We start from the raw sequence: 22,534 nt of genomic DNA, 5'->3' as shown, positions 1-22,534 counted from the left end.
AGCAAGGACTAGATTCAAATCAAAAAGAACAGAGGCTTCTGTAATACACGAAGTAGGTCTTTTGTGAAGTGGGCTAGAAGGTTTTCTGCTAGAGCATGGTACATGAACTGTGCAATGATATGTACTCTGTTAAAAGAGTTATGAAGCTGAAGATAATATAAATGATATAGGTACTGCAGAATCATTGTAGGAAGATATTTATTAGGGTCACGGCCATTTGTAGAATACCAGTGTGAAAATCTATTCTACATGAAAGCATAGCTGTACCTAGTGGAAGGATTTCAAGCACTTATCAACATGTCCTGGATGGCCTGTAGAAACTAGAGAGTGCTCAATTTCCAGTCCATGAGGGCCAGAGACTTCAGGTCTGGATGAAGGAGTCAGCCCTTTTATTGAACAATAAATGCTAGCAACTGGAGCAGCTTCTGAGGAGGCAGAACTGTGAGATCAGACATGGGACAAAATCCTGATTTGGGTAACATAGGGCCCCCTTTTCAGCTAAACTTAGAAGCCTAAGGAGGTCATTTTCGAAGCAGATAGAGCCTAAAACATGTACATCTGCCAGAAACATCTAAATTGTGATTTTTGAAAAGGCACAATTTTAATGTTTTCCACTGAGTTCATCCAAATAACAAAGTGGCATGTTGTGGGCATGCCTAGGGCGGGCCCGAAATTAGGATTTTTTAAAAGCAATAATGGAACAGGAAATCCAGTCTAAAAAGATGTATGTTTTTATTTAGACCTATTTCAATCATGTCCAAGTTTTTAAAAAGATGCTCCGAATGACCAGATGACCACTGGATGGATTAAGGCTTCACCTCTCCTTAATCCCCTAGTGCAGCAGTTCCCAAAATGTTTCAGTTCACGGCACCCTTTGTGTCTGAGCAATTTTTCATGACAACCCCCCTGGCCACACCGATCTTCTCTCCACCCAGCCACATAGGTCTCTGCTCCCCCTGGCCACACAGGTCTCCATCTTTTTCTCTGCACAAATATAACAGTGCTAGGGTGTCCTTATAACAATCCCCTCCAAATGACACACTGATTACTACTCTACCTATGAAAAGTTATTCCGTTATTATACTTCCTCTTTGTACATCTGTATGCTGCACAAGCCAACAAGTTTAAAAATATAAATGAGATTAAATAAAAAATGCTACCAGCAATAAAGAATGACATGGATGCAGCAGCTCATAGGTTTGCTTGCTTTGTTTCGAATGGGAAGGGAAGCAGAGACCGACCTGTTGACCTTAACTTTTTGGCTTCATCCTGTCTCCTGTTTTCATCCAACCTCCTTGGCAGTTGCCTCTGCAAGTCCTGAAGGCCGTCTGCTCCCTGTCCCCAGAGGCCGTGACAAAAAAAAGAAATAATAAGCGCAGGTCCGCAGCAGCTTTCAGGCATACGCTGTCGGATCTGCTGGTCCTCTGCCCCCGCTGACGTCAACTTTCAGTTCCGGGGACAGAGGACCGGCAGAACTGACAGCACATGCTTGAAGGCTGCTGTAGCCCTATGCTTGCTTCGTTTAGTTTTTGTTTTTTCTGCCGCTGCTGTCTGCAGTAGCGTTCTGGCAGGAGGGAGGCCGGGATTTGCTGTGGCACCCCAGAGAGTTCGCTGCAGCATACCAGCGTACCAGAGTGCCGTGGTGCACAGTTTGGGAAATGCTGCCCTAGTGGATGCTGACCCTTCCCACTCCCCCTAAGAACTGAAACTGAAAGGGGATACCAGGTGCTATGACAGCATCAGGTATTATGGGCATACCCAACAGAGCAGCAAGCAGCTCCCAGGAGTAGTCTAGTAGTTAGTGCAGTGGACCTTGAATAAGGGGATGCAGATCTAAATCTCACTTCCCCTCTCTAAAACCATCATATTACTTATTGTACCTAAATACTGGAGGGACCTGCAGGGCGGAAGGTGATTGTAATGGTGCACAGTTAGGTACAGTAGGTTTTATTCTGCTCCTGGAGGGCTCACAATACAAAATAAAGGAGTTATGCTGGGAATTGAACCTGGGTGCCATTGTTTAAAGTCCACTGCACTGACCACTAGGCTGCCCCCATCTGATCTGCAGGGATGTCTGTGTGGTCATTGCTCTCAAATTGAAAGACAGACTTTCTAGTGCCTGGTTTTATAAGTTGGACATGTCACTGGAAAATTGATCTTTTTTTAGACACCTTTTGTGCAAATATATCCATCTTAGAGCCATTTTCAAAAGTGAAACCTGGAAATTTTTCCTGTTCAAAAATGGCACAAAGATGGACATTTTTGGGGGATGTAATGAGCTAAACGTCCCAATTCTGTCCTTCTAAGTTTTCAGCTGAAAATTCTTCCTAATTTAGGAGGGTAAAAGTTATGATTATAAATTTAGGCCTGCCATTCATCTGCTTAGATTTATGAGTGCAATTTATGAGTCTAATGCTGAAAATCAGTGCTAATCTCCAACTTTTTTTCTCTGCTCTAAACCCGCCCCTGTTGCCACCAACTTTTTATGCTCCTAAATTTACGAGTTTTGTGAAATTTGAGTATAAATTTAGGCACTTAGCTCAAGTACTACTACTACTACTACTACTACTTAACATTTCTAGAGCGCTACTAGGGTTACACAGCGCGGTACAGTTTAACAAAGAAGGACAGACCCTGCTCAAAAGAGCTTACAATCTAAAGGATGAAATGTCAAGTAGGGGCAGTCTAGATTTCCTGCGTAGAGGTATAGTGGTTAGGTGTTGAAGAGGTCAATTTAGGAGTATAACTTGAAAGGTTTAGGTCATAAAGCCTTTGAATAATGGGCCTACAGTCTTTTACTCCTTAAAGGATAAGATATATAAGGAAACACACTGAAAGTAGTCAAATCGATATTTAGATTGGGGGCAGTCAATGTTTTTTTAAAACACTGACTGTTGCCAGCTAAATCAGCTCTGGATATTCAGTGTGTAATGGTATCAGTTTAGCATGATATTTTGCTGGATCATATATAGCAATACAAAAATACAGCTTTAAAAATATATTTGAAGATGCACCTGGCTTTCATTCCAAAGCCCTCTTTCCCCTCCCTTTGGGGAACATTTAAAAGACATTTAAAAGACAAAAGGTACTGCTGACCTCACCTCCCCCCTTCCCCCCTTCTTTAACAAAAGACTTCTTGAGTAAGAGACTGCCTCAAGGTTAAATTGACTCTCTTCCTTTGATCAAAAAGCCTGGCTGATCAACACAACAAATATCAAAGGTATCCAGTAGAGGCAAGGAGACAGGCAGGTGGGAAAGGTGTGAAATACAGCTACTAAAAACAAAGGACACCTGCTGGCCGCCCCAGACAAATCTTATCAGAATATCTATCACAGAGATTCAAGCAGGGAAAATCCTTCACTACAATAAACCATTTGTCAGCAAAATCCAGACAGCAAATCTTGTGATGTCATAAGACGAGAACAAAATACCACAATGCTTTGCAACTACTCCGGGTCGTGTGCAAACCAGGAAACCAAGACAAAGATTCACATGGCATGTCTTCCTGCAGCTTGCAAGAGTATAAAAGATAGAAGCTGTTCCAGACAAGCAGATGCTTCCCTTCAACTGCAACACAGATTCTTCTCTACAGATTCTCTCTTCCTGGGACCTGTAGCCCACCTGCCTGCTATGAGGACCTCTTCTGCAAACATGTGCTTACCTCATGCTGTTCATACTATGTAACAAGGACTTGTAAGTAACATAACTTTTGATCTAGACCTGCTACTTTACTTTACTTAAGCACAGATTATCTGTAAAGATCTGTAAGACCTGCCTCTCATTTGGTTTGCAATTGTATTTTAAAATAAATCTTTTCTGAAGCTAAAAATATAGTCTCTTTGTGTTCTGAGTACATGCTTTCAAATCTTGCAGTACAGAATACTGCATTTCAACAGAGATATATACTTAATTTATTTAATTTATTGCAATTATCACCTTTGGTGATTGGTGGAGAAATTAATATCCTAAAACTTATAAATAAAGCGCCTGCTCTTAAATTATAAACAGTAGTGAGTGCTCTAGAGCTCTTTCCCCCAAAATAAATCATTTCATGTAACAAGTGCCAGGCCATGTGTGGGCACCAGCATTGAATATCCGACTTTGACTAGACTGTAGCTAGCTGCCAGAACTTGTGCAAGTTTTGGCCAACACCTCTATGGGTTCCAGCTCAATATCGGCTGGGGCCCGCATAAACAGTTCATATTTCCCCTTCCCACTTCCAGTGTCAAGCTCCAATCCCTCCTCCAAATTCCCATGTCACGCTCTGATGCCTCCTCCTATCTCTCATGTCAAGCTCTAATCCCACCTCTCCCATTAAGATCTGATCTCCCTGACACCTCCTCCAGCCCCACCTAAGTTTCAGTAAGTCTACTGAGCCTAACTTTAATGATCTGGTGGTCCAGTGGATGATGATGGCAGGAATGAACCTCGCTTCTGTCCCTAGTGGTTCCTGAGTGAAAATGGCCACTGTGACCTCTAGTAGTAATTTCACAGTACAGCGGCCTGCTAAATGCAATTTAAAAAGGTGGAAGCCTCTCCCACCTGCTTAAATCACTTTGAATATTGACCGGAATCTCTTTAAAAACATAAAAAAGAGAAAGCTTTGTTTTGCATCTGTTTGGATGAGTGAAAAAACAAAAGGGAGCTGAGGAGATTGCTGCATGCTAGAAGGTCCATTCATTTTCTCAGGAATTTACAGTAACGTTCTGAGCTCTGGGAGTGCTTTTCTGTCCTGGGGTTGTCAGATGATGTCACCCACTTGTGTGCCTGACTAGCTCTTATTTGTAGATGGAAAAAAAATGAATTACGAAAATTAGAGCAGGCACTAACACACTTTCAGGTAAGAAAGAAATTAACTAACACACACCAAAGCAAAGATACCAAGTCCCACTCATTAAAAATGTGTCATTCTCATTTGAAGGCCTTCTCACTCTCACACTCTTTGAGCCCCTTCTCTTACTCATTAGAGCCTCAGTGCCAGTGCACTGATCCTAAGAGGACAAAGCCAAGTGGCCTAATCAGATGGAAGAAATCTAAGCACAGCTTCCCATGTACTACATCTCTTTACGCCATCCCTTTTCCATGCAGCTAGTTGTACACCTGCTCTGAAACTTATACGCATGCTTTTAGCGACTGAGTGGAGAGCAAGTTTCAGTCCAGAGGGTTTGCCCATATTCCTAACACTCTATAACATTTCAGAGTCTCCAAAGAAAGGCAAGTATCATTTTAGGATGCTTTTTTTTTCATTTGCAAAGCAACAATATACTTAAATCTAGATTTATACCTGGGATATACCATCTGAAAAATCTCATTCCATGGCCTCCAGTCTTGATTTTGTGCAAGGTCATGCTGAATCCCTGAAATTGAACTTTTGTGGCTGTTCACCAGACACATGGAGCATGTGATTTAAAGGAGTGGTCTTCTAATCACATCAACTGTCCAGGCATTTTAAGGGTTGTGCCACTGGCAGTTTAGGAAGGAAGACAACAATCCTCTACCCCTCCCACTGTATTTGGGAGAGAAAAGAGTGGTCCACTGTTTCTCTGGGAACCGGCATTTCTCTCCTCCCCCCCCCCCCCAAATGCTGGGGGGGGGGGTCGGGGTAAGAAAATTTAGCTATCATGACCAAGGGAGTGGGCAGCACCCTCCCTTCAACCCATGCAGGAAATAGAGAAAGAAAAGCAGGTAATCACAGCTCTGAGAGCTGGTAGACTGTACTGTATGCAGAGACAAGGGAGAGGAAAAATGATCCGCTGGCACCCCTTACTGCCTAAAGGAAGAGGAGAAAAATGGGGAAGGTGCAGCAGTAAGGTGTGTTAGAAGAATGGAGGGAGACTGTTGGTGGGGATGGGCTATGAGGAAGGAAAACAAGGGGTGTGAATCGGGTGGTACTTTGGGAGCTGGGTGGAAGGCAGAGGATAAAAAAGGTCTGAGGTCAGTGAAATACAGGCACTGCTTACTTGTATGCTCCCCCTCAACTGCCCAATCATGCCTTGATCTTATAGTATGTTATATTTATTTATTAGGATTTTGCTCACACTTTTTTCAGGTACACTGCGTATTTTCCTGTCCCTGGAGAGCTCATACTCACAATCTAAGGTCCCTGTTTACTAAGCCGCACTGTAGGCATGCTAACATTTTAGCACGCACTGAAAATTCGCAAGCACTAACGATTATGGGTGTCTCTGGCGTTAGTGCGTGCTAAAACACTTGTGTGCTTACACCACAGCTCAGTAAACAGGGCCCTAAGTTTGTACCTGAGGAAACAGAGAGTTAAGTGACTTGCCCAAGACCACAAGGCGCAGCAGTGGGCTGTAAACCAGCCACCTCTGGATGTCACAACCATGCCTCTTACCACTGGGCCACTCCTCCACTCTGCTTTGTGTTATAAAATCACCTTCTGGAGAAGATCATGTTTCAGCAGAAAGCGGAAATTAATTAGTTTACAAAGCAATATCTGTAAGTGCCTCATCTGTCATGCTACATGAATTGCAAGGGTACACAGTGCCAAATTAAAAGTTTGTTTTTATTTATTAATTTTTCTAATTTGCTAGAATTGTGCACCACAGAGCACTTCCAAGGTGCTGACAGGAATTGTCCTTGTGCTTTGTGACACAGCTATGTGTTGATATCCTGTAATAGGGGTCTGCACAGAAATAATCATGGTTTGTTTTTGAATCATATTTTAGTTTTTTGGCTGATGTTTGGAGATTTATCTGGTTTGTTTCAGAAATTGCTGCATGTAAAATTTAATTAGCACGTATTAAAATAATTTAACATCAGTAAGTCAACTTTACCCTCATTAATTTCTGTAAAGAAGCATAGCAATACTTATTACTGTGGGATAGTGGCTCCCTGTGGTTATACTGTAAAATCCATCCTTTGAAATTTGATATTTAATGGTTAAAGGGTCCTTTTACTAAGCAGCAGTGAGAACTGTCCTTATGCGGGTCTTCTCTGTATGCTAAGGCCATTTTTTCTGTGGCTGTAAAAACGCATTTTTTCCTCTTATTTTCTTTAATGATTGTGCACTAATGTTACCATTTAAAAACATTTCTGAGGGTGCTCTGGCTACCTGGGGAAATGGAACGTTAAGTGACTTGCCCAAGGAACTGCAATGGGAATTGAACCCAGTTCCCCAGGAGTAAAGTCTGCTGCATTAACCACTAGGCTACTCCTAATAGTTAACTAGGTTAATCAAGTGCTAACTGGTTAGTGCACAGTAAAATAGATGCACCAACTGCTTAGTGCAGGAATAACACTCTTCACCCCTGGCACGCTCCTTGAAAAATAACTACAAAAAATAATTACCACGTGCTTAGCTTGAGCACATGACAAAACTAATATGGAACACACATATGCACATGAAATGGATGAGACAGAATTCCATGGGCCATGCTCTGCATGCTTTCTCCACTTGTTTGGCTTTATTTTGCTGTTTGATTTTTTTGTTTATGGAAGTTGTTTTTTATTTGCTTACTTACAATTTTTTTGTTTTAATTTCTGTCCATTGCTTACAACGTTTTTAATAGGTGATACATAAATATAATAAAGAAAACATATATATAGATAAAATATAATATATATAGATAAAAAATATAATAGATAAAACATACCTCATTTTTGTCTTTTTGCTTTCCCTCTATTTTGCAGTATTGTACTTGATATTGCTGAGGTATATCAATAAAACCCAGTTGGTGGCTCTTCCAGGAAAGTTGATATTCACCAGGGTCCATCTTTTCCATTGTCAGATTCTCAGGAGGAAGTGGCTGAACTAGAAGGTGTAAGAGTATTCCAGAAGTGGGCAGAGGTAATGTGGTCTAGTCTTCAGATCACTTCACTCAGAGTCATTTTGTCTTACTGCACTCAACTCTTCCAGGAATGGAATCTACAGCTTTGGCATTGCACCTCATTCCTGACCTGCAGCACCTCCTGCTATTTCAGAAACAAGACCCAACACATTTCTGCCACTGCACCCCAAGCTTGACTTGCAATACCCCTCTCTCTCCACTATTTAATTAATTATTTTTTTTAATTTATTGACCACTTTACCAAAAAGTTTAAACGCTATCCTAGTACTTGGAATCAGATACACACTAAAACTATGCCAATGTACCTCAATACGGACCTCTGTACAGAACCCCTGTCATTTGAGTATTGGGATCCCACACACAGTTCTGCAAGTGCACCTCAAGACTGACCAACAACACACTTAAATATTTCTTCTATCTAGATAATGCTGGGACAGTCTGGGGGTGGAACTTAAGCGGAGCAGGAGGTTTTCCAATTAGCAGTCCAAATATTGCTGTTAACCAGATAGCACCACTGGTCAGTGCTGATTCCAAATACTCAAAACCTGCCGATATCCGAATAGCGGGGCTAAGTATCTGGTTTCTTTAACTGCAATGGCTGGCCTTCAGAAAACTGTTGAACATCGCAGCTCAATATCTTGGGGTAAAATTCCAAGCAGCCCACACCAATAGCAGCTATAACTTGAAACATCTAGCATAGACATTTCAAGTTATATACCTGGATATCCTCATTAGTCAAATATGCTTTTGGAATTGCAGCATATAAGTTTGTTGAACTAAAAATAAATATTCAATGACGCTACCTAAACAGATAGCATCTTTGAATATATATATGATTTGACACCATCTTGGTTAGATGTTTTAAATTATACATTGACTGTGCACCAACTCCCCTAGATCTATCAAGTACCACTAAACAGGCATTCTGAGAGCCCTTATGCAGAGACAAAATCATGCATCACTTTGCTAGTCCATTGTTTAAGGCTGAAATGTGAATTGGATGTTATCACTATACCGATACTTACTATTCATACATGGTTTAATATTTTTTGTCTCCAGTGCTGGCCTAACCATAATCACATATTGGCTGTGCATGCTCAGATTGGTGATGTTTATCTCACAACTGCTGAAGACATAGGGAACACCAGGTAGTTCCAGCTTGTGGTAAGGACGACACTCCTTTTCCCTGGGTAAAGAAAGTAGAAAGTATATGTTTGGCATGTGTTCTGTTTACTAGCATGCCTACTACATCCTTCAATAACTCAAGGTAGTTTGCCCAGTTCTTAGCACAAAAGCCCTTTGCCTACTCTTTCAGTGTCTTGTTCTGTCTTGGTTAGACTACTGTAACTCTTTTTCTTGGTCTCAAAGCTTCCTAGCTCCATCAGCTTTAACTAATTAAGAATACCTTTATTCATTCATTCATTTCATTCATTTATTACATTTGTACCCTGCGCTTTCCCACACATGGCAGGCTCAATGCTTATGAAGCTTTTCCATAGAAAGAAAAAAATAAGACAGAGTCACTCCTCTCCTCAAAAAGAAAACTGGATCCCTGTGTCTTACTGTATTTATTTTAAGCTCCTCACTATTGTCCGTCAAGCCTTTTATACTGGTATACCATCATTTCTTTACAGCTTATTCATCCACTACACTCCCTCCCAGTCCCTTTGGTCCTCCCAATAAAACTTCTTATCCATTCCATTATGTTTGTCTAAATCATACCCAGCATTCTTGCTTTCATTTAGCTGCTCCCAATCATTGGAACCATCTCCCAAAAGAAAAACAATTAAAAAGTGTCAGAAAGCAATATGTGGACATTTTTCTCACCAAAATGTCCATATTGGTATTTTTGAAACCCATTTTCCAGACATTTTTCTATGCAATTCATCTACAGTGCATCCAAATCTCAAGGGGGTGTGTCGGGGGCATGCTAAAGGCGGGATTTGGGCATTCCTGAGACTTGGACATTTTTCAGTCATAATGGAAAACAAAAACAAAAACATGCAGGACTAAAACTAAGAAGTTTTGGTCTAGACCTGCTTTAAAAATTACTAAGCTATAAAAAGTGCTCTAAATGACCAGATGACCACTGGAAAAATATAGGAATGACCCCCCTTACTCCCCCAGTGGTCAATGCCCCCCCTCCCACCCCCCAAAGATTTGAAAGAAGCAATACATACCAGCTTCTATGACAGCCTCAGATGTTATAGCCAGTCTTATTAGCGTCAGTGTAGGGTACTATGGAGAAGGGGACCTAGGCCAATAATCTACTCTAACTGTTACACTTGTGGTGGAAAGTGTGACACTGTTCCTGTGGGAGACAGGTGGAGCTCTGGGATTTAGTTACTTACTTTTCCAAGGGGCCCTCTTTGTAGTAAAGCATGAACGAGACTGAATCAATAGCTTCTTTTCTCACTTCCCAATGGCATGCTAGCTTGTCAATACCATTGAAGAGGCAGCGAAGATTCCTGGGTTTGGCTTCATCTTCTGTTGAAAAGCATGTGTATTAAATAAAGAATAAAGGTTAGCAGTACAGTAAATGCAACCATATATAGGAAATCGTAAATAAAGGGCTGTAGTATATAGATAGAAAGGTAATAGCTAAATTACAAACCCAAATTAACCAAACCTTATACAATACATACTTTCTTATGTATTTGTATTATATACTATTCTTGGAGAAAATGAATGGAGAACTAGCAACTATTTTATGATGGTTAACAAAGAACCAGTCAGGTCTTAAATTTTCAAAAACAGAGATTCTATTGATTGGGGATAGAGCAAAGGAAGAGAATGGATTACAGGAATTTCTACAAGGAAAGACACTTACCATAATGGAAGAAGTAAGAAACTTGGGGATGGATGTTAGTGGTCAGGGGGAAGTCAGTTAACTCAAACAGTACAGTGCTTGTTTGGAAAACTGAGAATGTTACATGGTTTAAGTTCAGTGCTGACTCAAGTCTGCATTGGTGCCTCCTCCCTCCCTCCCTCCTCCCCACCCCCTACTGCCAGCATCATCTCTACCTGCTCATTTACAGTGTCCAGAGCATATCATTTTACTCTCACCATTGTACTCTCCTCTGCACTCAGCTGCTGGCTCGCCCCAGGTATAAATGTGAGAACAGGAAGTATTTATTCTGGTGTTTAGCAGTACAGGTGGCTGTGCAGAAAAAAAGAGCACAGTGGTGAGAGCAAAACAGACTCTCATGAAGGACTTTTGGTGCCTTTGAGCTTTAATACACTGAGCTAATACCTAACCCAGTTCATGCCTTGAGTCAGTCCTGCTTATGTCTAGTACATAAGTACATAAGTACATAAGTAGTGCCATACTGGGAAAGACCAAAGGTCCATCTAGCCCAGCATCCTGTCACCGACAGTGGCCAATCCAGGTCAAGGGCACCTGGCACACTCCCCAAATGTAAAAACATTCCAGACAAGTTATACCTAAAAATGCGGAATTTTTCCAAGTCCATTTAATAGCGGTCTATGGACTTGTCCTTTAGGAATCTATCTAACCCCTTTTTAAACTCCGTCAAGCTAACCGCCCGTACCACGTTCTCCGGCAACGAATTCCAGAGTCTAATTACATGTTGGGTGAAGAAAAATTTTCTCCAATTCGTTTTAAATTTACCACACTGTAGCTTCAACTCATGCCCTCTAGTCCTAGTATTTTTGGATAGCGTGAACAGTCGCTTCACATCCACCCGATCCATTCCACTCATTATTTTATACACTTCTATCATATCTCCCCTCAGCCGTCTCTTCTCCAAGCTGAAAAGCCCTAGCCTTCTCAGCCTCTCTTCATAGGAAAGTCGTCCCATCCCCACTATCATTTTCGTCGCCCTTCGCTGTACCTTTTCCAATTCTACTATATCTTTTTTGAGATACGGAGACCAGTACTGAACACAATACTCCAGGTGCGGTCGCACCATGGAGCGATACAACGGCATTATAACATCCGCACACCTGGACTCCATACCCTTTCTAATAACACCCAACATTCTATTCGCTTTCCTAGCCGCAGCAGCACACTGAGCAGAAGGTTTCAGCGTATCATCGACGACGACACCCAGATCCCTTTCTTGATCCGTAACTCCTAACGCGGAACCTTGCAAGACGTAGCTATAATTCGGGTTCCTCTTACCCACATGCATCACTTTGCACTTGTCAACATTGAACTTCATCTGCCACTTGCACGCCCATTCTCCCAGTCTCGCAAGGTCCTCCTGTAATCGTTCACATTCCTCCTGCGACTTGACGACCCTGAATAATTTTGTGTCATCGGCGAATTTAATTACCTCACTAGTTATTCCCATCTCTAGGTCATTTATAAATACATTAAAAAGCAACGGACCCAGCACAGACCCCTGCGGGACCCCACTAACTACCCTCCTCCACTGAGAATACTGGCCACACAATCCTACTCTCTGCTTCCTATCTTTCAACCAGTTCTTAATCCATAATAATACCCTACCTCCGATTCCATGACTCTGCAATTTCTTCAGGAGTCTTTCGTGCGGCACTTTGTCAAACGCCTTCTGAAAATCCAGATATACAATATCAACCAGCTCCCCATTGTCCACATGTTTGCTTACCCCCTCAAAAAAATGCATTAGATTGGTGAGGCAAGACTTCCCTTCACTAAATCCGTGCTGACTTTGTCTCATCAGTCCATGTTTTTGTATATGCTCTGCAATTTTATTCTTAATAATAGCCTCCACCATCTTGCCCTAGTACTGGAGGCAGAGCTGTTCTCTGTGGTGGTTCAAGCCTCCATCCTCCCTATTTTGGATTATTATAATGGGTTGTATGCCAAAATGGCTGGACAACCTTTATGATGTCTGCAGATGGCTCAAAATGCTGCTAACCAGCTGATTTGGGGTGTACCTAGATGGCTACCAGCCTCCCCATTTCTGAGAGAACTACATTGGTTGCTGGTGTGAGTGAGGATATCATTTCAATTACTGTGTCTAAAGTTTAGAGTTTTATGCAGAGAGCTTGCTGAGTATCTGGCTGAAAAATTGAATTGGTATGCCCAAGCAGACAGTTTCATTTGCGCCAAGAAGCTATGTTAGAGTTCCATCAGTTGGTTGATTTTGGCAGCCTTAGATTGAGGGTAGAGCTTCATTTAGTGTAATTCCTGGATTATAAAACAAACTTCCAAAAGCTTTCAGACAGGAAAAGAACTACATGGATTCCATTTGAAATTCTGAGCAATGTGAGAGAGGAAATTCATACCCTGTTATATTGTTGCTGTGGGAAGGGGTTTTTTCTAGGCTGCTGGTATTGTGGTGGGTTGATGAGGGAGGGTGCAATATGGGTGGCATAAAATGGGTTTTATTAGTTTAATTTTTCTGTTATTATGATCCACTTCAAATGATCACAATGAGCCATGAAGGTGGAGTACAGTAATTTTAATAAATATATAAAGAAAAATTATGTGGCCTGCAGGAACTTTCTGTCCAGTTTACACAGCTCCTTTTCTTCCAGCTCATGACCAATCAAGAAAGGCATCTCGGTTTAGGAAATGATGGTCTGATTCAGAAAGTACATGTGTGTGCATCAGGGACCAAAAACAGATGAAGGTTGACTGCATGCAACTTTTTTAGCAGCCAGTCAGTAGCGATGAACACTATGTGGCAAGAGCAAAATAGTGTGTCTGCCCGAGCATGTGACACTGTGGGAAAGGACCCAGAGGCCAATAACTGAGGTGAACAAAGCACTCCTTGTTTACCATATCTACCTGTGTCTGAGGGATTGGAGCTCAGAGCCAGGGCAGACCTCTGTCTTTGGTGCTTTCTTCTTTTAGAGTCTCTGAGTATGCTAATTTTCCAGGCCTTAGGCAATAAGATCATAAGAAAGTGAAACTGTCTGCTGTCACCAGGCCTGAGAGAAGCTGGAACATCAAGCTCTGAAAGGGGTTTTACATAAGAGTGTGTGTTATGTTTTTTTATGCATGTTTTTATTCAGTGTTTCTTTATGTTAGGTACTTTTATAGCTACTCTTTCTGACTTTATTATTGTTATCATTAATTTTGCACTAATTTTATTTTTTACATTTTATAAATTTATCACCTTTTGTTTTAATTTATATTCACAGAATCTCCCTACTTCCTGGTCTTTAGTGTTCTGTCACTCCCTTGCTTAGGCCCTTGGAGGATCTGGCTTGGAGAGTACCTTCACTCCTCAGAGCCTAGACATCCACCAGCCTCCCATCTTAGTCATGTCTCTGAGTATTGCCTCAGGGTCAAACAGTTTGCCCAGCCCTGCATAAACTACAATATGATAAGAACAGGTTTTACATTTTGTTCTGCATCACAGGGCCGTGCCAAGGGTCTGTGGCGCCCCCCTGCAAGGGATCGAGTGCCGCTCCCCCTCCCCCGCAGACAAGCGGTTGGAGCGCCCCCCCCCCCCCGTGAAGATGATCGCTGTCCTCTCTCCCCTGCCCTCCCGCTCCCATGTCCCAACTGCCCGCCCTCTTCTTCCCCCAACAAAATCTCTTTTATATTTACCTCCGTCCGGCTGGCAGGGCAGCGAATGGCGCAGCGTCAGTGAAGGAGGTGGCGCTCCCGACGTCTCTACTAGTCTTCCCTTCGCTCAATGTCCCGCCTTCTTCTGATGTCATTTCCTTGACATCAGAAGAAGGCGGGACATTGAGCGAAGGGAAGACTAGTAGAGACGTCAGGAGCGCCGCCTCCTTCACTGACGCTGCGCCGTTCGCTGCCCTGCCAGCCGGACGGAGGTAAATTTAAAAGAGATTTTGTTGGGGGGAGAAGAGGGTGGGCAGTTGGGACATGGGAGCGGGTAGGCGAAGCAAGCATGGTGCGGCGGGGCGCCCCCCAGAGGACGGCGCCCCCTGCCACGCTTACCTCGCTTACCGCGTTGGCATGGCCCTGCTGCATCATATTGACATTACTGGGGAGGTTCCTGGCATAAAGATTCTGCTCTACCCTTCTCTGATCTATGACATAAGAGCCTCTTCCTAACACTCCTTACACATGACACAAGCGATCCACTATTCTGATCCTACCAATCATGCAATCACTTTATGTATGTATATGCCAGTCTTCCTTCTCTGCCTTATTTGCCCTTTCCTGCTGCCTTGAGTCATCATTCTATTATTGTTGATCCCGCATTATTCTCTGTGTGCTGCTTTGGAGATAAAATTATCATCTGGCTTACAATTATCAAATGTGCTCCAGAACAGCATTTCCTAATTTAACAAATTTTTTGTACCCAAGCCAGGAGGTTTTGAGTGTTGATAGTCCTTCTAATGGTGACCTGTCCATTGAATGCCAGTGGTGAAATCTTTTGAGGGCTAATGCTCCATCTGTACTCAAATATTTCATTCACATTTCTGTGGGGTCTTCCAGCCTCTGCTATTGCCCCTTTATCCTCCTCTATATGCCTTAGGGGTAAAATGGGGGGAGGGGAGCCCGCAGTCATGCAGGAGCGCATGGTTCGATGGGGAGTATCCTCGAAGAATGCTATTGAAATAGGATCTTTAAGGAATCCCAATAGAGAGGTTTCAATAATCATGAAAGAAAGCCAGGAGTGTTTAATGGGAGAACAGAGTTAAGGATGCAAATTATCCCTGTCAACTTCAAAGCAGCTTCCAGATACAAGGAAAAAGCACAATTTGAAGTGTCTATATACAAATGCTAGAAGCCTTAAAAATAAGATAGGAGAATTGGAGTATATGGCACTAAATGAGGAGGTAGATATAATAGGCATTTCAGAGACCTGGTGGAAAGAGGACAATCAATGGGACACTGTGTTAGCAGGGTACAAATTAGTGATAGAGTGGATCAAATTGGAGGGGGTGTTGAACTATATGTTAAACAGGGAAATGAGACAAACAAAATAAATGTTCTACATGAAACGGATAGCAGTGTGGAATCTTTGTGGATAGAAATTCCATGTATGAAGGGAAAGAGTATACTGGTAGAGATTTACTACTGTCCTCCAGGACAGAATGAACAGACTGATGAACAAATGTTTACAGAAATTAGGAAAGCTGGCAAATTGGGCAACATTATAATAATGAGTGATTTCAGTTACCCCAATATTGACTGGATAAATGTTACATCAGAGAGTGCTAGAGAGGTAAAATTCTTAGATGTAATTAATGACTGCTTTTTGGAGCAACTGACAAGAGGGGGAGCTATTTTAGATCTAGTCATTAGTGGAATGCAGGGCATGATACGAGAGGTAACAGTGATCATAACTTGATCAAATTTGAGCTGATATCTGGAGTGAAGTCACTAAGGAAATCTACTGGGAGGGGGAGGAGTCAAGATGGCGACATACTGGGTGCCCTTAACTCAGGTGTGGTTTTGAGCTCAGTTTTAAAATATTTTTTTCTTATTTCTATATTTCCTTATAATACCACACAAACAGAAGGGGAAGGTGAGAACCCCATCTATTATGGGCTCGGTGCCACCCATGCCACTGGCATCCCAATCCCAGATTGAAGGTTTTCTTACCCAGCTTGTGTCTGGAATTAGTAATGGAGGCCAGACCCCTGCTGCAGGCATTGTTAGTGGGAACTTAGACCTGCTTGGGGGTGAGATTTCTCTCAGCCCTTGCGAGCACTCAATGCCAGCCCACTTGTCAGCATTTCCAGGTCTTGCTGGAGAGAATGTTGTTTTGGATGATAGTGGCGAGTCCAGCCTGGGTGTATCTCGGAATCCTCCTCCTCCTCCCTCCTGAAGCCGGGTAGAAGCACATCACAGAAGGAGCTGTTCAGATTTCTCTGTTAGAGTGACCAGTTGGGCCATTATCTTCTGTGTTGGGAGTCTCCAACGATCCATCAGAGCAGCAGGCTGATTTAACATCTGAATCTGGAGCAGTGCATCAGACAGGGGAGGTAACTCTTGGGGCAATTTGGGGCCTCCTCACCAAACTGGAATCAACTATTGTAAGTTGCTTATCTGATATTTCCAATTTAAAGTTATCTTGTGGAATTTTGGCTCAAAATTTGAGACATTAGAGGTTGGGCATTGTGAGAAGCTGGAGACTTTGGAAAGATCTTTGAAAGATAATTCAGAGGTGGTACAGACAAAATTGTGATTCATTGTAAGCTGGAGCAATTTGAGAACCAATTCAGGCATGTGAATCTTTGGCTACTTAATTTTCCAAAAATTTCTGGGTGTTCAGCCATTGGATACTTAAAAAAATACAGTGGGGGAAATAAGTATTTGATCCCTTGCTGATTTTGTAAGTTTGCCCACTGACAAAGACATGAGCAGCCCATAATTGAAGGGTAGGTTATTGGTAACAGTGAGAGATAGCACATCACAAATTAAATCCGGAAAATCACATTGTGGAAAGTATATGAATTTATTTGCATTCTGCAGAGGGAAATAAGTATTTAATCCCTCTGGCAAACAAGACCTAATACTTGGTGGCAAAACCCTTGTTGGCAAGCACAGCGGTCAGACGTCTTCTGTAGTTGATGATGAGGTTTGCACACATGTCAGGAGGAATTTTGGTCCACTCCTCTTTGCAGATCATCTCTAAATCATTAAGAGTTCTGGGCTGTCGCTTGGCAACTCGCAGCTTCAGCTCCCTCCATAAGTTTTCAATGGGATTAAGGTCTGGTGACTGGCTAGGCCACTCCATGACCCTAATGTGCTTCTTCCTGAGCCACTCCTTTGTTGCCTTGGCTGTATGTTTTGGGTCATTGTCGTGCTGGAAGACCCAGCCACGACCCATTTTTAAGGCCCTGGCGGAGGGAAGGAGGTTGTCACTCAGAATTGTACGGTACATGGCCCCATCCATTCTCCCATTGATGCGGTGAAGTAGTCCTGTGCCCTTAGCAGAGAAACACCCCCAAAACATAACATTTCCACCTCCATGCTTGACAGTGGGGACGGTGTTCTTTGGGTCATAGGCAGCATTTCTCTTCCTCCAAACACAGCGAGTTGAGTTCATGCCAAAGAGCTCAATTTTTGTCTCATCTGACCACAGCACCTTCTCCCAATCACTCTCGACATCATCCAGGTGTTCACTGGCAAACTTCAGACGGGCCGTCACATTTGCCTTCCGGAGCAGGGGGACCTTGCGGGCACTGCAGGATTGCAATCCGTTATGTCGTAATGTGTTACCAATGGTTTTCGTGGTGACAGTGGTCCCAGCTGCCTTGAGATCATTGACAAGTTCCCCCCTTGTAGTTGTAGGCTGATTTCTAACCTTCCTCATGATCAAGGATACCCCACGAGGTGAGATTTTGCGTGGAGCCCCAGATCTTTGTCGATTGACAGTCATTTTGTACTTCTTCCATTTCTTACTATGGCACCAACAGTTGTCTCCTTCTCGCCCAGCGTCTTACTGATGGTTTTGTAGCCCATTCCAGCCTTGTGCAGGTGTATGATCTTGTCCCTGACATCCTTAGACAGCTCCTTGCTCTTGGCCATTTTGTAGAGGTTAGAGTCTGACTGATTCACTGAGTCTGTGGACAGGTGTCTTTCATACAGGTGACCATTGCCGACAGCTGTCTGTCATGCAGGTAACGAGTTGATTTGGAGCATCTACCTGGTCTGTAGGGGCCAGATCTCTTACTGGTTGGTGGGGGATCAAATACTTATTTCCCTCTGCAGAATGCAAATAAATTCATATACTTTCCACAATGTGATTTTCCGGATTTAATTTGTGATGTGCTATCTCTCACTGTTACCAATAACCTACCCTTCAATTATGGGCTGCTCATGTCTTTGTCAGTGGGCAAACTTACAAAATCAGCAAGGGATCAAATACTTATTTCCCCCACTGTATATCTGATTGAGGTTTTGAGTTTGGAACAAAAAAGCAACACTGGGCCTTCAGGATTGAGATGATCAAAGTCTCTTGTTTATTAATTGAGGGATAGACCCGACACGGGCCGTGTTTCGGCGCACTGGTGCCTGCCTCAGGGGTCTTTGATGTGGAATGGAGTCTCAATTGCTCCGAGATCCTGATCAGAATGGACAACTTTTTTTTTTTTGCGGTTTTGTAGACTGACAGCGTTGTTCATGCTGATCAGGCTCTCAGAGCAATTGAGACTCCTTTCCACATCAAAGACCCCTGTGGCAGGCGCCAGTGCACCGAAACACGGCCCTTGTCGGGTCTATCCATCAATTAATAAACAAGAGACTTTGATCATCTCAATCCTGAAGGCCCAGTGTTGCTTTTTTGTTTCTGTATTATTTTATATGCTGTTTTACCCTCTCTTTTGTGTCTGTGGGGTTTTGAGTTTACCAGTAGAATCAATTCAACCAGCTAATAAGGTGTTCTATTTACCAACTAAAGTATTGGCTGATAAGGGACAATCTAATTTAGATGTATCAGCTATCTTGGACTCTTCTCAGGAATATGTCTCAGATCGTGCTACTTGACTTGTAAATTTTGTGTTTGAACAGGATTTAAATATAGTGATGCGTTTATATTTCCGCTACTTACAAGCACAGTTTTATGGACAGAGAATATGGATATTTCCGGATTTGGCAAGAATGACTCAAGAGAGACATAGGCAAATGTATAATTAAATATGTTGGTATTAGATATTAGGTATCCTACCCCCACAGTCTAGTATGCTTAGTTTGTGCTGAAGTTTTGTACTCTGGATAGTCATCATACCAAAGCCTTATTGCTTCTGTCCTTTTTTCTGTTTTGTTAGAAGTTCCACCCTTCTTTTTTCTCCCTCTTCCCCTCTGAATTTAGTTTGTGGTCTAATAGATTGACTTTGGGATTGTTTATTTTCTTGAAAATATTCTTTTTTGTTATTTTTTTTGTTAACCATATTTCTGAATCAAGTGGATATTTTGTAAAATTATGATCGCAACTCAATAAAAATAAAGAAAAACAAAAGAAATCTACTGTAGAGACACCCATTATGTTCTTATGGGTGCCTCTAGCATTAGCGCATGCTATATAAGGTTAGTGTGCCTAGTAAACAGGGCCCTAAATCAGGCATGGACATTGTTTAAAAATAACATCATGGAAGCCCAGACCAGATGTATTCTATGTATTAACAAAGGTGGAAAGAAGGGCAAACAACAGCCAGTGTGGTTAAAAGGTGAAGTGAAAGAGACTATTAGAGCAAAAAGATCATCCTTCAAAAAATGGAAAAAAAAATGAAGAAAATAAGAAGGAATATAAGTACTGTCAAACTAGATGCAAAGCATTGATCATGAAGGCTAAAAGAGAATAAGAAGAAAAACTTTCCATGGAGACAAAAACTCATAGTAACATCTTTTTCAGATACATCAGAAGCAGAAAGCCTGTGAGGGAATCTGTGGGACCGTTAGATCATGAAGGAGAAAAAGGGGCACTCAGGGAGGACAAGGCCATAGCAGAGAGACTGAATGTATTTTTTGCTTCGGTCTTTATGGAAGAAGAAGTAAGAGATTTACCTGTACTGGAAATGGTTTACAAGGGTGACAATGCAGAGGAACTGAAAGAAATATCTGTGAACCCGGCAGATGTACTGAGCCAAATAGTGATGTCACCTGGACCGGATGGTATACCCCCCAGGGTACTGAAGGAACTCAAACATAAAATTGCAGATCTGTTGTTAGTGATCTGTAAACTGTCATTAAAATCTCCCGTAATACCTGAAGATTGGAGGGTGACCAATGTAACGCTGATTTTTTAAAAGGGTTCCAGGGGGTGATCCTGGAAATTACAGGCCGGTAAGCCTGACTTCAGTGCCAGGAAAAATAGTAGAAACTATTATAAAGAATAAAATTACAGAACACATAAACAAACATGGTTTTATGGGACAGAGTTTCAGCCAAGTGAAGTCTTGCCTCACCAATTTGTTTCATTTATTTGAAGGAGTAAATAAACATGTGGATAAAGGTGAGCTGGTTGATGTAGTGTATCTAGATTTTCAAAAAGCTTTTGACAAAATTCCTCATGAGAGACTCCTGAGAAAATTAAAAAAAACATGGGATAGGAGGCAATGTCCTTCTATGGATTAGGAATTGGTTATTGGATAGAAAATAAGGGTAGGGTTAAATGGCCATTTTTCTCAGTGGAGGAGGGTGAATAGTAGAGTGCCGTAGGGATCTATACTGAGACCAATGCTATTTAACATATTTATAAACAGTGCATCTTTTCTAGCAAAAAAGGTTGACGGTACTCAAATGCTAGGCCACCCTTCAAGGGTGGGGTGATCACTGAGGGATCCACCCCACAATAGCCAGGCCCCCTGCAACCAGTCACAGAACCTATGACAAGGCAGAATTGGTGTGTAGAGCCTGAGCTCTTTCATTAAAACTTGGGGTCCTTGGGTCAATTTTAGCAGACAATGGAAAAGGTGCCGGTACTCAGTACCCCCAAGTACCCCCACAAAAAGCCCTGTTTATAAATGATAAGAACATAAGAATAGCCATATTGGTCAGACCAATGGTCCATCCAGCCCAGTATCCTGTTTCCAACTTTGGCCAATCCAGGTTACAAGTACCTGGCAGAAACAATTAGTAGCACCATTCCACGCTATCAATCCCAGAGCAAGCAGTGACTTTACCCATGTCCACCTCAATAACAGGCTATGGACCTTTTCCTTCAGGTACCTGTCCACACCTTTTTACAACCCAGATACACTAACTGCTGTTACCACATCCTCTGGCAAAGAGTTCCAGAGCTTAACTATTCTTTGAGTGAAAAAATATTTCCTCCTATTTGTTTTAAAAGTATTTTCATGCAGTTTTATTCAGTGTCTCCTGGCCTTTGTACTTTTTGAATGAGAGAAAAAACGATTCACCTCCACCCATTCCACTCCACTCAGGATTTTGTAGGCCTCAATCATATATACTACCTCAGTTGTCTCTTTTCTAAGCTGAAGAGCCCTAACCCCTTTAGCCTTTCCTCATACAGGAGCAGTTCCATCCCCTCTATCATTTTGGTTGCTCTTCTTTGAACCTTTTCTAATTCCACTATATCTTTTTTCAGATACGGCAACCAGAATTGAACACAATATTCAAGGTGAGGTCACACCATGGAGCAATACATAGTAACATAGTAGATGACGGCAGAAAAAGACCTGCACGGTCCATCTAGTCTGCCCAACAAGATAAACTCATATGTGCTATTTCTTGTGTATACCTTACCTTGATTTGTATCTGCCATTTTCAGGACACAGACTGTAGAAGTCTTGCCCAGAACTAACTCCACCACCCAAACACCAGCCCCGCCTCCCAATCTCGGCTAAGCTTCTGAGGCATTATAATATTTTTGGTCTTATTTTGCATCTCTCTCCTAATTATTCCTTGCATCCTGTTTGTTTTTTTGGCCACAGCCGCACACTTGGCAGAAAATTTCAGCGTATTGTCAACAATGACACCTAGGTCTTTTTCTTAAGTGCTGACTCCTAAAGAGGACCCTAGCATTAGATAACTATGATTCGGATTATTCTTCCCAATGTGCGTCACTTTGTATTTGTCTACATTAATTTTCATCTGCTATTTGGATGCCCAGTCTTCCAGTTTCCTAAGGTCTTCCTGCAATTCTTCACAATCTGCATGCGTTTTGACAACATCATATCATCTGCAAATGTAATCACCTCATTTGTCATTCTGATTTCCAGATCATTTAAAAATATGTTAAATAGCAGCGGTCCCAGTACAGATCCCTGCGGAACTTCAGTATTCGTTCTTCTCCATTGAGAAAATTGGCAATTTAACCCTACCCTCTGTTTTCTGTCCAATAACCAATTCCTAATCCACAACAGAACATTGTCTC

General features: G+C 42.1%; 1 protein-coding gene across 2 annotated transcripts in view; it reads right to left on the bottom strand.

Annotated features, from left to right (window-relative positions):
- The window catches only part of CSF2RB (colony stimulating factor 2 receptor beta common subunit), a 97,476-nt gene that overhangs the window by 25,879 nt on the left and 49,063 nt on the right, over positions 1 to 22,534 (bottom strand). For both annotated transcript variants that reach the window (XM_030210124.1, XM_030210116.1), the window contains exons 7-9: positions 10,163 to 10,298; positions 8,837 to 8,997; positions 7,617 to 7,774 (exon numbers count right to left, since the gene is read on the bottom strand). In XM_030210124.1, coding sequence (XP_030065984.1) covers positions 7,617 to 7,774; positions 8,837 to 8,997; positions 10,163 to 10,298 — 455 coding nt within the window. The remainder of the gene's footprint in view (positions 1 to 7,616; positions 7,775 to 8,836; positions 8,998 to 10,162; positions 10,299 to 22,534) is intronic.

The sequence above is a fragment of the Microcaecilia unicolor genome, chromosome 1 (genome assembly GCF_901765095.1).
Source record: "Microcaecilia unicolor chromosome 1, aMicUni1.1, whole genome shotgun sequence".
Taxonomy (NCBI): domain Eukaryota; kingdom Metazoa; phylum Chordata; class Amphibia; order Gymnophiona; family Siphonopidae; genus Microcaecilia; species Microcaecilia unicolor.
The sequence above is the reverse complement of the archived record's forward strand: the minus strand, read 5'-3'. Positions and strand labels throughout refer to the sequence as shown.